The 19,671-nt window shown below is 37.0% G+C and overlaps 2 protein-coding genes and 1 pseudogene across 2 annotated transcripts; all 3 read right to left on the bottom strand.

Moving 5' to 3' along the window:
* Positions 1-879: 879 nt before the first annotated feature.
* LOC146161192 (lysosomal protective protein-like) lies at positions 880-4,746 on the bottom strand. The gene is made up of 10 exons (XM_083384477.1): positions 4,565-4,746; positions 4,308-4,419; positions 4,113-4,250; positions 3,801-3,959; positions 3,603-3,694; positions 3,336-3,432; positions 3,080-3,259; positions 2,678-2,811; positions 2,072-2,321; positions 880-1,404 (listed from the first exon to the last, which is right to left on the bottom strand). The coding sequence occupies exons 1-10, from the start codon at positions 4,744-4,746 to the stop codon at positions 1,312-1,314; spliced, it is 1,437 nt and encodes a 478-aa protein (XP_083240603.1). The 3' UTR covers positions 880-1,311.
* A 1,138-nt stretch (positions 4,747-5,884) lies between these two features.
* Positions 5,885-8,707, bottom strand: LOC146161191 (uncharacterized; annotated as a pseudogene).
* A 1,487-nt stretch (positions 8,708-10,194) lies between these two features.
* Positions 10,195-18,842, bottom strand: LOC146161190 (uncharacterized). The gene is made up of 13 exons (XM_083385102.1): positions 18,726-18,842; positions 17,661-17,793; positions 16,913-16,989; positions 16,270-16,384; positions 15,296-15,483; positions 14,514-14,666; positions 13,684-13,847; positions 13,398-13,452; positions 13,131-13,244; positions 12,612-12,782; positions 12,316-12,453; positions 11,731-12,034; positions 10,195-10,496 (listed from the first exon to the last, which is right to left on the bottom strand). Exons 1-13 carry the CDS (start codon positions 18,840-18,842, stop codon positions 10,195-10,197), a joined length of 2,031 nt encoding a protein of 676 aa, XP_083241228.1.
* Between the last annotated feature and the right edge of the window lie 829 nt (positions 18,843-19,671).

Below are 19,671 nucleotides of genomic sequence, written 5' to 3'. Positions count from 1 at the left end.
TTCTCTGAGAAAGTTGACTTTGACACTCGCGCGTTGAACTCCCATAAAACGATTTCATCTGCTCTATGATTAAATTTCTGATCCTCAGTCCTTAATCGGGAGGTTGTTTCTCAGAACTCAAAGCCATTACGAAAGTCATTTTTTTTGTAACATTTTGTAAAACTAAATTTCACGTTAAATTGTTTTTGGTAGCAGTGCATATTTAGCGTAGTCGCGTAGAGGCTCTTTTTAATGTTCTTTAGCTTCAAAACATTTTGTTCTTCTGGGTGTATGAAAAATCCCTACATGTTTTATCGATTTTAATTCATTGCGTGTTTAACATTATTAACAAAGTGCGCAACAGCGTCATCTCGTGACAAAAATATTAAAGGATCAAATAAAGAGTCTCATTACACGTTTCTTGCCGTACAGTCGCGAATCTGGGTAATCTAAAAAAATTCGTAAATTCAATGCAAGAAGTATATACTCGAACGAGATAGGGCATTGATTACAACATTTCCCTCGATCGTATCGCATTAAGTGGTGTATTTGACTCAATGACTAAAAAAAACATTCTATTGCACTTTACTGCAGGCTTGCATGAAGTACATGAAGTGTTGATAGTAAAACAGGAGTCCTCGGAAGTTGCTGGCGTTTTAATCATATATTGAACTTGGAAGGAACAAAACGTTATTGAAAATACACAAAGTATTTACTACTTCACTCAAGTTGTCAGAAATTCACCGAAGAAGCAAATAGCAAGACACGAAGTAATATATATCAGTAGAGATGTGCAATACCCCTTGTCGAAAATTGGGCACGATGTGTTGTGGTGCAGTGTGTATTGTGTACTTTATATTTAATAATTTTGTGTACTCTTACCACATCATTCCTTCGATTCCTACTGAATAATAATTACCAAAGACAATTTTCTAATTAAAAATAAAAAAAATTAGGCGAATAGTTAGGATTTTTGTTTAAATGGAATGTTTTATCACATAATGGCAATTTTAAAATATATATTTCGCCCCAGTAGAATAATCTTGAATTTTTTCAATTTACATAATTACGATTTGTGTGAAAAAAAAACAATGAAAAGTATGCACAATAGATTAATTTCATTCAATAATATATACACCATAACTTGCATCTATACATACAACACTCTATTCAAGCAATAATTTTAACTCTGACAAATTATCATTAACAAATGCAAACATAAATGAAGTACTCAAATAAAATGCATGAGACTCAAATAAAACGCGCATTTTTGCAAATCCCTGAAGTAATTCTGAATATTAAATTACAGTTCGACTAATGTAAACTTGGAAGCTATTTCGGAGAGAACGGTCGATTGTTGAGAAAGCTCTGGAACATTGAATAAGAATAGCTTGGAGCCCATTGTGGTACCATATGACCAGATCCCTGAAAAAAAAAGGAAATTTTATTGGCACATTTTTAGTGGCCATACATATTAATTAACATTAGAACATATTTTTTATTAATTTGCTGCATACATATATCGTTAATGTATTTGACATCATGTATGATGTCTAAAAATAGAACTAAAAACTTTGTAGCATGTCTGAAGGTTGTAGTTAGACTTATAGAATAAAAACCAAAGCCTATATGGAATCAGGTAGAATTTTGTGTTTTATTCTATTTACCATAAAAGTAAAATTGTACTGGTTTGGCAATTTGGTAAAATATTTACACGGCCTAAGTTCCACCTAATCTCATAAACTACTTAATGTGTTCCGAGTTTTGAACGCAACAGTGCTCATCCTCATCAAAATAAAACAAACAGTCAAGGCCCATATACAAAATAAATAGATTTAAAAAGGCAAAACCAACACACCTTTGTGGAATAAATGCGATAGTTATTTCGACTTAGGCGGTATTAAATATTTTCATGGCTTTGTTTAACGATTTGTAAATCCTTGCGGGAATCATGGTAGGAGTGCGTTTATTTGTCTTTTTTTCGGCTTAAAATCAAGAAAGTGTAAAAAGCATAGGTAACAATCGCCACATTTTGATGCTACTACATATGAGAAATACAAGCGGAATTTTTGTTCGGCCTCAGGGTACTTACACGGATCGTGGTAAAAGTGACGGCGCCGTAGTACTTCGCGAATCCAGCGATCTGCCCATCGACGTACCAGGGCTGCTGCTCGGTTGGTCGGCCGAGACCAAGGCTCTGCACGAACCAGTCGTCGCCCAAGAAATTGCAAACGATGTCCACGTCACCGTTGTAGACCAGGATGCGGAAGTTCTTGGCTTGCAGCAGCTCGTGGTACTGGGGCGCCATCGTTTCGAAATTCGCGGTGTACTTGACGGAATCGCTGTGGAGTTAAACAGTTATACGGAGACAGCAGTGACAGCTACCAATCGAAATTGTCTGTATTTGAAAGTAAAAATAAAATTAATGTTAGCGTTTACTGTGGGATATAAGCTATTTTTTATTTGAGTTGATTTCAGCAATTTCGGAACACGCTTTTATTTTGATATTACATATTGTTGGATACCGGTTTAAAAACCTTACTTAAATACTAAAAACAATATGTCCATAAAAACCCAATTTTCGAAAAATATAAAAATATTTCAAGCAAATTTAGATTTTAAAAGGCCAATAAAATATACTATGCCGCATAGGTGGGTAAATTTGTTTTATTATTACTGCGTATTCGCAATGACGAACCTGCAGACACCCCATTCTGGGAGGTTGGGTGCAACGTGCAATGCGCTTCTGACATCTTGCCTGTTCAACCAACTAGTTTCAGCAGTCGAGTTAATGCAAGGAAGGCCGTGGTCGTTTGACGCACTGCGAGTCGCCTAAAATGAATGAAACCAATGATAATAACATAAACTCTATGTTTCATGTAAACATAATTCCTCATGTGAAAAGTTTATGATAATTTCAGCAATATTTTTCCTTAGGCTATTAATGGTAGTTGTTATATAAAAAAGACCGCCAAATTTTAATACTGCTATGCACACTGGAAATAGAGAAAATAAATTTAAATTTTATCTTTCTAATTTACATTGATGGACAACGTTATAATTCCAAAAACTAAATGTAGATATGTTTATATAGACAGACCTTCATGTCTTGTCTCTGTTGAATCTTTAAAGGATTAGTGGTATTTGCATCAATGCTAAATAAGAATTTCATTGCTCTGTGATATTGTTCAAGGGCAACAGGTGAGCCGGTGTAACAATCACGATATATTGCATATCGGTTTAATCCCATTGTATACCATTTTGTGAGAAGGTTTTGGACCTACATAAATAGTTTCATTATTGTTTAACATAGGTTGAAAGCTATAACAATATTATCATTGATTGAAATGCATAACCATTTTTTTGCAAATGCTGTTTTCCTTAGTAGCGAAGTTACAATTTTCTTTGACTGCAGCTCCTTTGCAACAATAGCTTGTAACTTCTTTCCAAGTTCTGGGTAAAAAAAAAATCTTTGCACATAGAAAAGGTGTAGCAGGTGTACTGGCCAGGAGCAACATAACTAATCATAGAAAATCAAAGAAATTGTTACATTGATAACTAATATGTAATGTGCAGTATTTTTATTTTACCAATATACATATACATAGTTTTACCAAACTTACTGATGCCCTATAATTCCATGATAATAAGCAAAGAAAAAAACAGAATTTACATTCATGGCTAAATCAGTTACACCATTTCCAATGCCCATGCCCTGCAAAATTGTACAATTAGTTTAGTGAGTAAACAAGAAGAAGAAGCATAGTGACTACACAAATAAAAAAATGTTCTAGTGCAATGTGACGCATTTAATATCTTACTTGGAAGTTAATTTTGAACTTTCCTTGCATAACTTGTACAGATAAAGTTGGCGCATAAATACCACCATAACTTTCACCAAATATAAAAAATGAATTGGACGAGAATTCAGGAAACTTCTTGAAAAAATCCACTAGGGCTTTGTAGTTGTCATGTGAAACCTAACATACAATACATAAAGGCTATACATACAACAAAGTTACTAAATATACTATTTTATATCAACACTGAATGCAGGAAAAAAATTAAATTTTAAATTTGTATACTAGAAAATATAAAGATTTTATCATTCCGAATTTTACACAAATAATTACCTCAATGTCATCGGTTGTTACATCTCCATTATCATCGTATGAAAAACCAACACCAGCAGGTGATTCTAGGTAAAGGACATTGGCAATCTTATTCCAGCTGTAAGGATTGCTGTACAGTGTTTCACCATCGTTTCGCAGCTGCATGAATAGTTTTTAAATTGGTATATTTATAACATTGTATAATATTTAGCTTACATGAAAAGGTCCATTTTCAGACAAAAATCCATCAAGAGAACTGCAACCTGGGCCTCCATTCAGCCACAAAACAACTGGATCTGTTTCAGGTTTATTCTGAGAAGTTACAAACCTGAAATAGATAAAGTAATTTTTAACCTTTTTCAATCTCAATGGTGCCTACAATTTTATTGCATATACATGTTCTTTATATAGTTAAACATTTCAACAAACATTAAATGTTATTACATATCACAAATATATAAAACTAAAAATACCAATAATGGAAATGACGTGTTGCAGAGACATCTAAATACCCAGAATACATTTTGTGTTTAGGTAGTTCTTTTAGACCCGGCAATGAAGTAATTAGATCTTTAGATTTTGCAGATGAAGCATTTTCATAACAACAGGCAAAGGCAATTAAAAGCAATACTTTGATACACTTCAATGAAGCCATTTTTTTCTATCTAGAAAACAAACTTAATGCTTTGATCTTTTTATCTAAATGTTTTGCACGTGTACCAGCTAAACGTTTGGAGAAGCATAAGAAAATATGACATAGAAAAATAAAGGCGCTCTTTCACTATTGTACGTAAAAATTAATAAATTTTTTTTTTTCTTCAAATGCCGCATACCACAACACATATTGTTTGGGTTAGGGTGCGGGTTAGCGTTTGGGTGAGGGTGAGTCAAGTTATTATTAATAATAAACATAATATTACTGGACCCACCCTCACCCGCACCCTAACCCAAACAATATGCGTTGTGGTATGCGGTATTATTATTTTTTGCATAACTTTTCACGTACAATAGTGAAAGAGCGCCAAAACAAACACTATGCTGGTGAAAAAAAAAGTTTAGGATGTGTTAAAAATTGAATTTGTAAGTTTATCTAGCTTCAACTTCTTTTGAGTGGTTTAAGCAGAGCTGTGGAGTCGGTTACAAACAACCAGTGTCCTACCCCCGCCAAAAAATAAACCCAAGTACCCGTATGGCAGCATGCTGGTGACTTGTCTTGGTTACTACTTAATATGTGGGCCGACGAGAGAAAACAAATAGATTTAAAGAGTAACATAGTGCTTAATGGATAAATTAAATTAAATTATACAAGTAACTTAATAGCACTCTTTTTTACAAATGCTTTTTCATTTGCACAAAGTATTCGTAAACGAGATTGTAAGGTTTCAAAACAAAAACTTCAAAACAAAAATTTTAAAGGGAAAGTCCCCAAAAATCCCCACTTGTATTTGCAAAACTTTTATTTGTATTAAAATATTATTTATGTATTAAACAATGTTTTTAAAAACAATAGTTTTTATAGATTAAGGAAAGAACATTCCTGACATTACCAACGCTAACTGCCGTGACCAAATTTCACTCCGTTAGCGTAAAGTCGGTTAATGCAACCAATTTTCTCATAGGATTTTAACACTGGATTTTCGGACATGCTTTAAAGCAGAGATTCCCAACCTTTTTACGATCTCGTACGACTTGGACGCTCTGTACTGTCACGCGTACCACTTCTCGCAGAACAACTAATTTGATCCAAGAATATTTTTATCGTACAACTAGCATTTTGTAGTAGTTGATATCTATCAAGAGCAATAGTTTGACATAACTAACGGCCACTGGCACTGTCCCACAGCGTTGTACCGCTTTTCAAAACTGTGCTTCTTGTTGACAATTGACTTGACCTGTGTTTTGAAGATCGTAATGATACGAAACAACAGGGATAGTTACGTAACAATGAATAGGCTTTGGGAGATGTGGTGACCTAGGGATTGCTAGGTTTTTATTAACTGAATTTTAACTAAACATTACCTGCAACACAACATGTCACAAATAAACATAGCCTAATAAATAACATAGAATAAGGTACATGGCACAAATTTACCACATTTTTCCCCTCTAAATAATGAAAGTACACTGTACACCCAACAAAAAGCATCGTTTCATTAAACAATTTTAAGGGTTCATTTTTAATGAGTCCAATCCCCAAACCGTGAAGGGGGTTTATGAATTCTGGATGAACGCCTCACTTGCAAACCAGTAGGCGAAGCAGGTGGAAACGCATGAGGAGATGGTGAAGTAGGAGGTAACTCATCTGTACCATGAGCCAAATCTTCTACCGATGATCTGTCCAATACAGATTCTGGTGTAGTAACCGTAGATGGCCTAGTCGTATGGGGAGGCGAATTGGTAGAAATTGGGACTCCATTTTCAAGAGACTTGCCAAAGGATTTTGCATCTGGCAGTGGAGGGACTTCATGGTCTTGTGGGGGTATGGATCTGATTAATGAGTCTTCATTTATATAATTGCCAAGATGAATCGACCACACTCCTACAAGATTTGAGATGGCCTGTCTTCGTGAGGCCATTCAGGTCCAATTCTTTCCTTTAGTTCAGATACATGAACAGTCAACTTTGCTGTCTTAGTAAAAGCTGTAAAAGCCTCTCTCTCTGCACTAGGCAGTACTGGGTGATACTGGTTGATACTGGTTGATACTGGTTTTTAATCGATTGTGCGACTATACTTATTGGCGAAAATATTTCTAAAGCACAGGAAATATTGACGTAATGCACAGGAAATATTGACGTAGATATTCTTACGATTTTCAATAATAAATCACGTGACAACAAGGCGTGGTCTAAACCTTTTTCTCTCGACTCTTATAGACGGAAATAATATTTTTGTCCCAATATGGCTTGAACAAAAGCGCTTCGATCTACATTGCGACGTAACTGGCGTTCGATTCTAAAAAATACCGCATTGTTGACAATAAGGCGAATTTCAAAACAAAGCGCTCACATTAAACGGATATAAATGCCTTGACGCATAAAAATTGGTGTCAGCAATTTGAATTTTTGCAAATTCGCTGCAAAGATATCGCAAACATTACAATGTGGTTGCAAGAAATCTACGTAACGGAATTTTACCGAAAACTTTCCGCTTATCGTTTGCACATTGGCTGCAATGAGTAACGCAAACATTACAATGTGGTTGCAAAGAATTTAGGCCATAGATTTTTACTGAAAATTTTCCGTTACGACACATCGATTAAAAACAAAAATTCTCTGTGTAAACACAATATGACGAAGTGGCTACTACAGTCTTCAGGGCAAGAAGCTAAATCCTGCACAGACACTGTCGATTCACGCCCCCCTGGAAGCCGAATATGTGCAAAACTTAGATTGGCTTCCAGCAAGTCTACCTCATCAACTAAGGGATCTCCTTTATTTCGCACAAAACGTCTCATCAAAACTTTTCCAGGCTGGAGCAGCCATGATGGTAATGATCTCCCCAGCATAGTTCTTCGTCCGAAGTTTAAGAAACGCTCATGAGGGGTTTGGTTTGTTGAGGTGCAAAGCAGAGATCTTACGGAATGAAGGGCCTCCACTAAGATTTCTTCCCATCTGTCTTCGCCCAGACCCCTGTCCTTTAAAAGGAGTTTAACCGTTCGCCATATGGTTTGGTTCACTCTTTCACATTGGCTATTACCAGTAGGATGATAGGGAGTAGTCCGACTTGGTACCACTCCTCTATCGGTCAAAAACTTTTTAAATTCACCAGAAGCAAAGGCTGTGCCCCGGTCACTGTGGACGAAATTGAGGGTAGACCAAAAAGAGCAAAAAGCGAAGTTAGCGAAGCTATGACGGTTTTGGTAGTCATGTCAGAACAGGGAATTGCAAAAGGAAAACGGGAAAACTCATCTACCACAAAGAGAATGTAATGTCTTCTACCCCTGACAGCTCCTTTAAAACCAATGCTAATTCTTTCCCATGGAGCAGAAGCTTTGATTAAAGACTTATTAGACTTGCGGTGAAAACGAGGTTTTACTTCGGCACAAACTTTACATTCTGCACATGTTTGCCGAACCTCATTAATAGAGTAAGCTAAGTTGAGCGCTTTTCTAAAATGAAGTAGGCGTGTTACCCCAGGGTGCCCCAATTGCCTATGGATTTGGACTAGTCCAGCATTTCCCATGAAACATAGAGAAGAAATTCTTGAAAGGGCATCAGGAGCAGTGTTTAGTTTACCAGGACGGTGGTGAACGCGATATGAAAAGGGAACTTTAATTTTACCTGGGCGCACAGAGTTAAACATATAAGAAAGAGCACACAGTAACCCAACGTTAAATTAGTGTGTGACCTGTCATTGAAAAATATGTAAATTTATATTTTTACAGAGTTAACAAGAAAAAAATAAATCCAGTCTATTCCTTTACATCACCCATTCACCCCTGTTTCAATAAACATAGCTATTGAGTTGCTTCCTGTTTATATTTTTGATGATCACGAATGGCACACCCACAATATTTATAGTTACATTGTGCGTCATGGCAGTAAAAACGTGTTTTCTGTTCGTAGCCTATGTGGTTAGAACAGGGGTTCTTAACCTTTTTTCCCTTATTACCCATTTCTGTCCAGATCAAAGTCACATTACCCAAAATCTAATTTTATCCATTTTACTATTTTACCATACTAAAAATATAAAACAGCGTTATTCAACAAATTATAGCTCGCTCGTCTCAACAACTTCCAATGGACACTTATAGCTACTTTATACTAGTCTAAACAACTCCTTAAAAAATAAGCACTAACAGCAAACTGATTATGAAAAAATAGGTATGCTAGTCGTTGGCGGATACAAGAAAAATCTTACTATTACGTCACATAAAAATAAATGCGTAAATCCGATCACAAAAATGATCACTATGACAAAACAATTGTAAAAATGACAAAATCTTTGTGCTTTGTTTGATTGTCTTAACTTAAAAGGACTCAGAACATCAAAAAAGGTGTAATTGTAAGTAATAAAGCAACTTAATTACCACTTACAGGTGTGACATTGTTTGTTACAACCATAACTTTAAATATTTTGGTTCAGCTGACCCACCTGCTATCCTGAAATTACCCACATGTAGGTAATTACCCATAGGTTAAGAGAACCACTGGGTTAGAAAAAAACATTTTGAAAGAGGAAAACATCAGAAAATATTTTCGTATAGCATAATCCCGTACCTAGTATAGTTAAAATAGGCTACCGTACTAAAAACAACAGTATCACAATGATGCAAGTAATATGTACACTGAGAACACGGAAAAAGTAAATGAACTAACCCTACACTTGAACAAAATTCTGTACAGAGCGCAACGTACAAAAATAAAATAGGAATCTTCTTGTGATGTTTAAAATATACGCAAAAGGTCTTCGTTTAAAGTTTAGTCGTCATTGTCAGAAAAGAAATACAGAAAGGGATGTTTCTCCATACAAATATCACATAAGAGAAACTTTTTATCTATTGTGAATTTTCCAAAAGGAGGTAATTTATCTTTCATTTAGAGTTAGACAATTAATGACCTTTCAGGTCGATCTTGTTTTTATGCCAATTTATAAACCGGGCAATATATATTCTAAAAATCATATTTCATATAGATTTGTTTTTAATCTGAAACAAATATGGATTAAATTTACGTCTTATTGAAAGCGATAGACAGGCTGTACCTATGCCTGCATTGAATTGTTCAAAAATTGTAAATCTTATGTTACTAGCAACTTATATTCGAGTAAGTTAACGTGTAAACGAAATTTCGGTCGCGTCGCCCTTCCTATACATTTTAGCAACCTTTAACAATATACGTACTTTAAGATTTTTTTATGTAAAATTTTTATCATTCTTCCCCAACCGATAAGCGCAACGCATTAGCTTATGCGGCCTTAGTGTGTTAAACAAAATGATATTTTATGACCAAAACAGCAGGGTTTAAAGCCCCTCTTGAAGATTGTTTTTTAAGCCGGCCAAAATTTGCATCATTATCTTGTACACAGTTCACTAGATATTGATACAGCCGGCTTCGGACGCACATTCACCACTAGTACAACTCGCAAAATATAAAACTGTTGTTAATGGTCGGTGAGTCCCGGCGCGGCGAATATGATGATCACCAGGCAAAGGTGGAACATGAGCAGAATGAATAGATAGAGGTAGAGGCAGACCACGTCCAGCTTGCGCGCCACGTCTCTCCACTTGTCCTCCATGCCCTCTGAGCGTTTGTCGTCTCTCAGCTCGTCGTACTGGCAACGTAAGTAATCGGTGGCGTTCGACACGTCACGCCCGACTGACATCAACTCGCGACACGCTTCAGCGAGTGCCCGGTCACTGAATTTGTCTTTTTGTGACAAGCCCTCGAACAGCGCTTCGATGTCTGTAGAAAATACAAGAGAGACAAATTTTAGGTTTACTTGAAAGAAGTATTATCAAGTATTTCAATTAAGTGAATGACGAACTACTCCCCACGAAAGGTAGTGTTGTAGGTTAGTAACGACTTGGTAAGATTGGCTAAATCTATGCTTAATTTGCAGGAACTTTATTGTGCAATTTGTGACTACCTGCAAGAAAATTACGTATTTGTGAAAACGAATTTGGTATTTAAGAAATCTGTTTTCGAGACCCATAATCGACGCACTTAAAATTTGACAAATTAACTACCATGACATTTAGAATATTTATATATAGATTTTAAACCTATGGATCCCATTCAGATTGGAAGTAGTCAATTTTGATCACTAAATATTGCGAATTCGGAAAAATTTTCAGCGACATGAACATAATTGTCTAAAACCGTTTTTAATTGACTGTGAGCTGCTATGCATACTTGTCATTTATTTTCAGACCAAGACATCAGATTAACTTCTTCGCAACAACTCCCATGCTTGGATCATATTTAATACACAATATACAACGCTTTATTGTAGAAACATGCAACATTTTTTGCCAACACCCATGTCATAAACCGAGCGCTGCCTATTTCCCTACCCTTCCACAGCACAAACCCTATACTCGTCGCCTGAAAATCTTCAGTTGTTCTTCTGTTCGAAAATGTGTAAAGAATCGCGTAATCGCGGTCTACAGACAGTGGTGGGATTCAGCCAGTTCACACCGGTTCTATTGAACCGGCTCACCATTTTTTTATAAGATCAGCGAACCGGTTAGCATTACTGGTTACTGTCAATGGATTTTTGCATTTTATCTAATACGCCGATATCCAAGTAGCTCACGCCCTTTTCTTCAATGTGCAATGGTCAAATTCGCACGTAACATTGTGTAAATTTGTATATTTGTAGTAATTTTCCTTTTGTGATTGTTTGTCTGAAAATTTAATTGTTGCTTCATAAGGACAAATCAAAAGACCACTATGCTTTTAAGCGTGGGTGTTAGCAGTGATTGGATTGAGCCGGTTCTAACTTTACGATGGAACATGGGGTTTACATCCTGTTATTGCAACTACTTTAATTATTTGCCGAAAAATATAACTTTTTGTAAGAGAACCGGCTGAAAAATATGACTTTGTGATAGAACCGGCTGACAAAAAATTGAATCCCACCAATGCCTACAGAGTAATATTTGAATGTGTTTTTAAACGCCTTAAGCACACGAACCGCTGTCGTTGAGGGGTGATCGCGATTTGCTTCTCCTGTTTCCCGTGTCTTCCGGGTTATCGACGTCGGTCAGCGAATCGCTGCTGCTCTTTGCGCGAAAACGGACCGTGGACGGCGCCCGGCGCCTTTGGCCCGACTTGTCGGAGAACTTGACCGGGTTGCCGGGCAACTCGAACGACTCGTTACTGAAGCCGCGCTCGAAATCGCTCGACTTTTCGGTTGCCTTTGCGCTTACTTTGATTGAGCCTAGCGTCTTGGAACGCACCAGATTAAAGATAGGCTTCACTTTCGCTGACACGCTCGTCTGAATGGGTTAGAAAAAAACAGGTTTCTGTGAATAAATAAATTCGACAAGACAGGTTTATTGCTATAGAAGATTGAAGGAAGCATCCTTTTTACCACTATTATAATACAATAAACAGCAAAAAATAGGTTTTATGTTAGGTAAATTTTGGTTTCGTTTAAAAACTAAAACATCAGCAAGACCTAAACAACAGCTTATGCTGATTTATGTTATTTTTAATAATTATTGCATCTTTTTTTGGTTTCGATAATAATTCTCCGTATACCCATACCTATTCTCACCTTTGCTATCTTGCTCTTTCGACCCCTAATGTCGTCCACTGTTAATTTGAAGCTGGTAAGCTCAGGGTATAAACCCGAAAAAAATAGGGCACCCTTGATCCAGTAAGGCACGGCTTTCATGTTTATGCTGTAAACGCCCTGCAAGAAACACAAAAAGAAATTTTACCAAAAATCCAATGATCCATGTACTTGACTCAAAACGAAAAAACGTTTTAACTTTTACAAAATTCTGATTATAGATTTTGCGTCTAGCACGAAACCGTTAAGGCAGCAATAATTTTAAACTACAAACTCACATCGTCATTTGGACCCTTTATCACGGAGGCGCATGGCATGTGGTGCAGATGCAGAACCAGCACGGTCATGATCATGTTGAGTCCCAGCATCGCCATGCAGAGCACGAAGTACAGGCCAAGGTAGGGACCCGTGGAAGCCGGAAACATGTCGCCCACAGTCAGCAGGAAAACCTGAACAGCCGACTTGGTTTTTACCAAAATCATGACTGACGATCGAATGGTTTGGACAGTTTTAATGTAGATTAGCAACTTGTCACCAAGGATTGGGAAATACTACGTTGGGGTTTATAGGCCTACCAATGTCTCGAAAACAGAATATCGATTTTAACGAGCAAGGCAATCTAAAAAAGCTGATTCGACGCTGTATAGACTATAATATGTTTCGCATGCTGATAGGTACAAGCAACAAGGAGTCAGACCAAACTGTATAACGGTTTCGTCCTGCATCTTCAGAATGTGCATTGTACAACCTCTAAATTTACATTAAGTAATGACAAAGGGGCGTTTCATATTGCATACCATGAACGTTAACATGATGGTAATCTGAAGGCCAATCCTCTCTCCGCTGTCTGGGGGAAGGTAAAATCCCAGGAGGGATATCGTCATTAGGAGAAGCGCCGGAAAAACCATGCTCTGCGGGACAAAATCATGTATTTGTATTTAAGTTTTTGTAAAACTACGTTTTAAGATTATCTTTCAGGCGAGTCAGGAAACCTTTCATTGACACTTCAAAATTACATTTGCTACGCTAATAACACTTATTTGGGAATAATAAAAAATATAAACCTGCATGTAAAGCGAAGAGTTGCGGCGGAATGTGAATTTGTATTGAACCTCCGACCTGCGAAAGAAAACAGTAATAATTTTAAAAAGGGGTTTTAAGTATTGATTAAAAGTAAATACCATAAAAAACTATCAATACAGGACCTGAGTCACTGTCAAACCGGACTTTACGGAAATTGTACTGTTACCCACATATTTCTAATTATTTTTACGCTCGATGAAACAGTATAGTTTTGATTCAATTCTTTTCAGTCTTTATGAAAGTAGATTTTAAAGTGTAACAACAAACCAATGCAAGTCGGTGAGGCGGCCGGGCGCTATTTCGTCGACCCTCTTCTGTGGGTCCATGTGGAAGAACTTCTGCTCCAGGATGGTCTCCACGTCCTCGTGGTCAGCGTGTTCATCTTCGTCTTCTTCCTCATGAGTGGCGAGCAGCGCCACGTAGCTTTGCGACTGTCAAGGTGAAAGTACATCCGATTAAACCAGGGTTTTATTAACTGGGGTCCATGGACCCTTGGGGGTACGTGAACTAGTTTTAGGTGGTCAATGAAGTCCTGATTGAAATGTTAGCATATAGTTATAAAGTATAATAATTTTTTTAAAGAAAATAGATCAAAACCAAAACATGTTTGCACATAATGTATTTAAGCTCTATTTCACTTTCACATTTTTGGACCGGAAACAGTAAATTTCAAAAGTCTATTTATATTGTGACGTAAATTTATGAGGTCATCTCTTAAAACTTAAAATACGAAGTTATAGACGAAAGGTAGCTAAACCTTTTTACGCCCAATAAATTATGGCTTCGTAGCCTAAGATGATCTAGTACGTGTCAACATACTACGTTTGATTTTTAACTGTGATAATGATGTTAGTGTAATAGGTCAGACGTCTCTTTTGATGCGTATCTCTATTGGAATAAAATACGAAGTGGCAACCAATTTCGAAATCGTGACATCATTACAATTCTATTCCTATCGGCAGCTAAATGTCTGCCTGTTTCTAAAATAATAATCATGTGTGTCGAAACTCTGTTCAGTGGACGAATGCATAGCGACTTATACTCCCTAAAAAGATGACATGACCGCCTATTTGTTTGGAGTCCCTAAATATTTTTACCGTTTTTTTGATGTGAGTGTCGTCCAAGAACCACTCGCCTGTGTTGACGAAGTAAACGGCGATGTCCTGCAGCATTTCGTCTCGGCCGCGCGTTGCTTGGATGTCGACTTTCGAAGTTGGAAAGGTCCACGGCGTGAACGTCATCTTGCAAGTCTGAAACGCGTTAACAAACGTAGTTTTTTAATGGCTGTCGTGTAAACGTTTAGTTTATAACAGTCGAGGCAAAAACTGTTGTAAGGCCATTTGCAATATTCAAAAGCCGATTTGTAGATACAAGGGGAATCAAGTTTAGTCATGATTAACTTACACCCTATACATTTTCAAGATTATGACGTAAATCGTCACGTTATATCGGAAAAAGAATTTGGGCCTCGGATTAAACTAAAATCGTGGATCCACCCCTGCGCCGCCATATATCCAATACTCACCAAATGTTACAGGAGACGCAAACGCTTGAGAGAAAAGCAAAATGCCTGAAAGACTTGTGCTCATTAAAATTTACATCGTTAGTTATACAGCGAGTCGTAAAGCAGTTGAATGAACGTGCGAAACTCGTGTTTTTGTTTTCCCTGGTGCACCACAGCACTTTCGATTCAAGGGTAATTATGTCGTAAAACTATAAGCGAAGACCAAAGGATTTTGACTGGGAAATAGATTTAATGTTTTACTATTAATCGTGAAGTGCATATAAAAGATAAATTGTATAATTTTTAATTTAAGAAAAATTAATCTGTTAGCAATATACACGATAATTTTTTGACCGACTCGACCCGAACGTATACCTGATAATCGAAGGGGAACATGGCTATGTTGACGCTGCACGTCGTTTCCAAAGCGGTGGGCTCGAAGTAGCGAACAAGGCCGTCGCTGGCGATTTCGATGTAGGGAATGCGCGGAGTGTAATCCTTCACGCCGATCTCCTCGTAGCAGACCACGTCGGGAATCCAAAGGATGTTCGATGGCACGCGCACTGCGGTAAACGAACGGCACGGGTCTTAGCGGTTAGGGATTGAACTTTTAGACCACGCACAATGGCTCATTATACGCGAAACTATCAGAAGACTTACACATTTGCCCTCTCGTGACCATTTTACCAGAATCGAGGTTCTTAAAATAGCTGAGTTTAGCGATTTGTTATTTTTGTTTAAGTAAAGTATGAACGGTTGTGATGTGATTCTTTTACTGCCTCGTTCACAGTTTAAACTAATCTGTCCGGCATATACTGCCAAATTTATGAACAATTAAAGTCTTAAACAGTGCAGCACTTTTCTTTTCATATTAGATTTGCACTTTTTCATATTAGATTTATTGGCGCTAGGGTTCCTCTCCGGGAATTTTCCGCGAAATAACGATCCCGAATCCCGGGAAATTTTTTTTACAATCCCGGTTATTCGGCAACAAAGCAAAACTTAAAAAAAAATGTCATTTTTGACTAATATAAAGAAAAAAAATATTACCAAACCTATTAAAGTCGTTGCCTGAGTTGCTTTATTAGCCGCTTTTTTATTTTTCAATCCCGTTTCCCGGGAGTGAAAAAATCCGGGAAAAAGAGGAACCCTAATTGGCGCTATGAAGAATACCGCTGCGTGGAATACGCTTATTTGCGTGACGACGATGTATTTCTAGTCCCAAAATACGTTTGAAGCTGTTTAAGCTAAACTTTAGACCACTGTCCTCATACTTGATATACGTTACGCTCGTTATGGACTTCGCTTTCTATCAAAGCAAATAAATATCCAGGAAGGCCACAACTTACGGGACGTGATGCCTGCATAATCGGCGGGATTCCACGTGAGGTATTCGTCCTTCCACGACAACCGATATCGCAACAAGCTCTTGAGAATCTGGTCCTTTTCGTTGAGACGCAAAACCTTTTAAAATAAAAGAAATTTTTTTCAACGCGGACTCCTAAAAAATAATTTAGTTCGCGTAGACCAGTGGACAGCAAACTTTTTTGTCGCGGCCCAAAATACTCTTTTCAGAGAGCTATTGAAGGCCCACTACGTAACCACTACGAAAAAGTGGCGGAATTAGGATATTTGATTCTAAGGTTAAATATTACACGGCGCTTTGATGCCCAAAACACTGCCATACAATAAGGTAAAACATACCGCTACTATAAAATGAAGGATATAAGCGCGAAGCGCGAAAAAAATTTGTTTACATATGTAGTTAAAGTTGGCAAAAAAATAGTTTGACAGGTACGTGGGCCTTTTTTTTAATTCTATGCCATACCAACTTTTAAAATAAAGTACAATGAATGTACGGCTATAATTAAAATCGGCCCACAACCACATGATAACACTAAGCTATTCAAAAGTCCCCCCCCCCCCCTTCTACACCAAAAGGGGCCAGAGAACCTGTTTGGTGCTGTTTAACAAAGTTATTTTAACGTATACCTGTATATATGAAACGTCCACCGACAACTTGATACTTTCGCTGTGATTTCTCACCGGTCTGACCGATTTGTCATAACCTGTAGCAAAATGATGCAACAATGAGATGTCAATATTCCAAATTATATTACACGTATTCAATAAACAATAGGTCAAGTTTAACAAAATGTAGGCTACTTATGTATTTTTTTAAAAAGACCGGACTCATAAAGAACATATGAAGACATGAGTTTACAAAACACTTAAAAAAAAATGAAGATTTTACCAGATACGAGTTGTTTGGTTGTTAGCGAATGTCTTAGTGCAAAAATGTATCTGAATAAACTACTACTGTATTCGGGTATCTCACCACCAAATTCCACCGAATGCTCCAATTTAGGTAAAACAACCAACTTAAATCAAACATTTCGTTACAAAATACTTAAGTCGATGTTAATTTTCATGTGTAGTGTTAAATAAACGAAAACAGTTTTGTCAACATAAGCGAGTTCCCTCTCCGAGTCAAGTACACGAATCATCATTTCAATAACTTATAAAACAATCTCGTTAAAAACATGATTTGAAACAGGTTTACAAATCTACAATTCAATTTATCTCCTAAGTTGTCTTTTGTGACATTGTTATAGTTTTTTCAACTCAGGTCTTTAAATATGTCTTTATTTCAATGTGGATAATACTAATAATATAAAACTCGGCAACGCATGCAGGATATCGTGGTAAACATACTTATAAAACCAACACCTTAAATTACCGTTGATGTAAAAAAGTTGGTGTTTTAATCTGGCGATGACGTTGCCTAGCATCAGGGAGCCATTGCTGCCGCGACTGTTTTGTTCTGCGTTGAAGACTGCTGAAGCTCCTCCACTATTCGACCCACCACCGGTCTGAAAAAATTAATATATAACGACAAATAACATGTTAGTTTGCGTTTATCTGCTAATTTAGACACTATATGTATTGACCTCTATAGGCCTACAACCTTCACAGCACAAAATAGTTAGCCAGATTACACAACGAAATAAAAATAAACAAAAATAAATTAGTGACTTTATTAAAATAGCCCAATGTCGCGCAAGCAAATAACCAGTGCCTTATAACAGTGCTTACCGATCTGTGGGTTGTGACCAACTGGTGGGTCGCGAATCATTTTAACGGTTACCGTTTTCTATAAGAACGGGAAATTATTGTATTATCTAGCGGTACATCTATGCAACAATATTACAAATACTTAACAATCGCGTTGTTTCGCAATAACTATTTCAGAGAGTATGCCAGTAGTAACGTCGAAGGTTTTATGTAACTTTTTTCGTTTGGTAATATCTTATTGTGGGTATAGCAACAATAAAACTTGCATTTAAAGTGGGTCGCGAACTGAAAACGGTTGGGAAGCACTGCCTTATTACGTATTTCATTGTACAAGTTTTAGTCAATATACATCCTGGATCATTACAGCAAAGCGGCAATCCTTTTTTGAATGTTTGTGTGTGTTATTATTACGATTTTTGACGAAAAACGCCCGACCCAAACAAATCCCTGTCTGTTTCTCACATTTTAAAACCGCTCAAATTATATAAACTGTTGCTAGCAGGCATAATGTTAATCAAAAATGTCTCTTTTGGAAACCATAATTATAGAATTATAACCGCTTATATTTTTCACTGAATTTGTTTTACGAGTTATTCATATGTAGCCTAAAAATTTTGCAAAAACATGACCTCCACAATTCTCCGCTATCCAACAATTGGCCGAACCGAAATCCGGTCATTTGACCGCAACAGAAATGACTAATTCGACAAAAAATCCAACAACAACACACCTGGGAAATAGCTGCCAAGCCGACTTTTGAAGCAGTCTTGCCGCCGCCTTTTCCCGCCTCTGATAGGCGAACACCGTGGCTGGCGATCAAACATAAAACCCAGGTAAAAATATCCATACCTTCAATTTAAAATCAAGAAGATCTCTTTCGAAAGCTATGCAAGTTCGTTGCCACCCGAGAACCACCAATATACGTCGGCGCGAAACGCAAACAAACACTTATAACGGTTTATGAATTTTAATGAACAGGCCTTTTACCCAGGGTTTTCAAAACGGCGAGCGGGTCACAAGAAGAACGTGTATTTAAACTGCGTTGGGAACAGGCAACGGCCATTTTCTATTGCGACAATTCAACGGAGCGGAAATTCCAACAAAAGAGCAATTACAGTAACCACAATGTCGAGCAGGTGTGCCCCTTTTAATTGCGGTAAACGTAGCGATGTTAACACTTTGGAACCTGAAACGCCTAATGCATTGGGTCAAATTTGTGCTTACAATTCATAGTCAGTTGATTTTTTGATTTCGAGCGAATTATCTCGACAGCTGAGTATCCTAAAACTAAACACTACTTTGCTCTAGTTTCCAATATCACTGTAAAATTTGGAGGTTGTAATAATCCATCTTGTGGTGAAAATTTGTTAGAAATGGAGTGAAATTTCAGAATCATGTGAAAAAGGTGGAAATAAAAGTAAAACCCATGAGCATTTAATTTTCCACCAACACCAATAGTATAAGATTTATAACGTGTAAATCTCCACCCTGTTATCGTGAAATCTTGGTAAAGTTACCGTACTTTGATATCGATATGTCATGTGGTTAAAATTAACTTTCAACGTTTTACGATAAGTGGCTGTCTAACTTAGAATAAAAAAGCTTTGGCGCATTTCCATTGGTATTTATTTCTCTATACTCATTAACAAACAATCCACATATGCGATATAAAAAAA

The sequence above is a fragment of the Ascidiella aspersa genome, chromosome 3 (genome assembly GCF_963924565.1).
Source record: "Ascidiella aspersa chromosome 3, kaAscAspe10.2, whole genome shotgun sequence".
Taxonomy (NCBI): Eukaryota; Metazoa; Chordata; class Ascidiacea; order Phlebobranchia; family Ascidiidae; genus Ascidiella; species Ascidiella aspersa.
This window is presented reverse-complemented; position numbering and strand designations above follow the sequence as displayed.

Coding starts and splice junctions, on each gene's coding strand:
- LOC146161192 (XM_083384477.1), bottom strand. CDS start 4,746: ATGGCTTCATTGAAGTGTATCAAAGTATTGCTTTTAATTGCCTTTGCC. Junction 4,251..4,307: donor CTGAAAATGGACCTTTTCAT/GTAAGCTAAATA, acceptor CTATTCATGCAG/CTGCGAAACGATGGTGAAAC. Junction 3,260..3,335: donor ACAGCATTTGCAAAAAAATG/GTTATGCATTTC, acceptor CTATTTATGTAG/GTCCAAAACCTTCTCACAAA.
- LOC146161190 (XM_083385102.1), bottom strand. CDS start 18,842: ATGGATATTTTTACCTGGGTTTTATGTTTGATCGCCAGCCACGGTGTT. Junction 13,848..14,513: donor ACACTCACATCAAAAAAACG/GTAAAAATATTT, acceptor TCACCTTGACAG/TCGCAAAGCTACGTGGCGCT. Junction 10,497..11,730: donor ATCACCCCTCAACGACAGCG/GTTCGTGTGCTT, acceptor TATTTTCTACAG/ACATCGAAGCGCTGTTCGAG.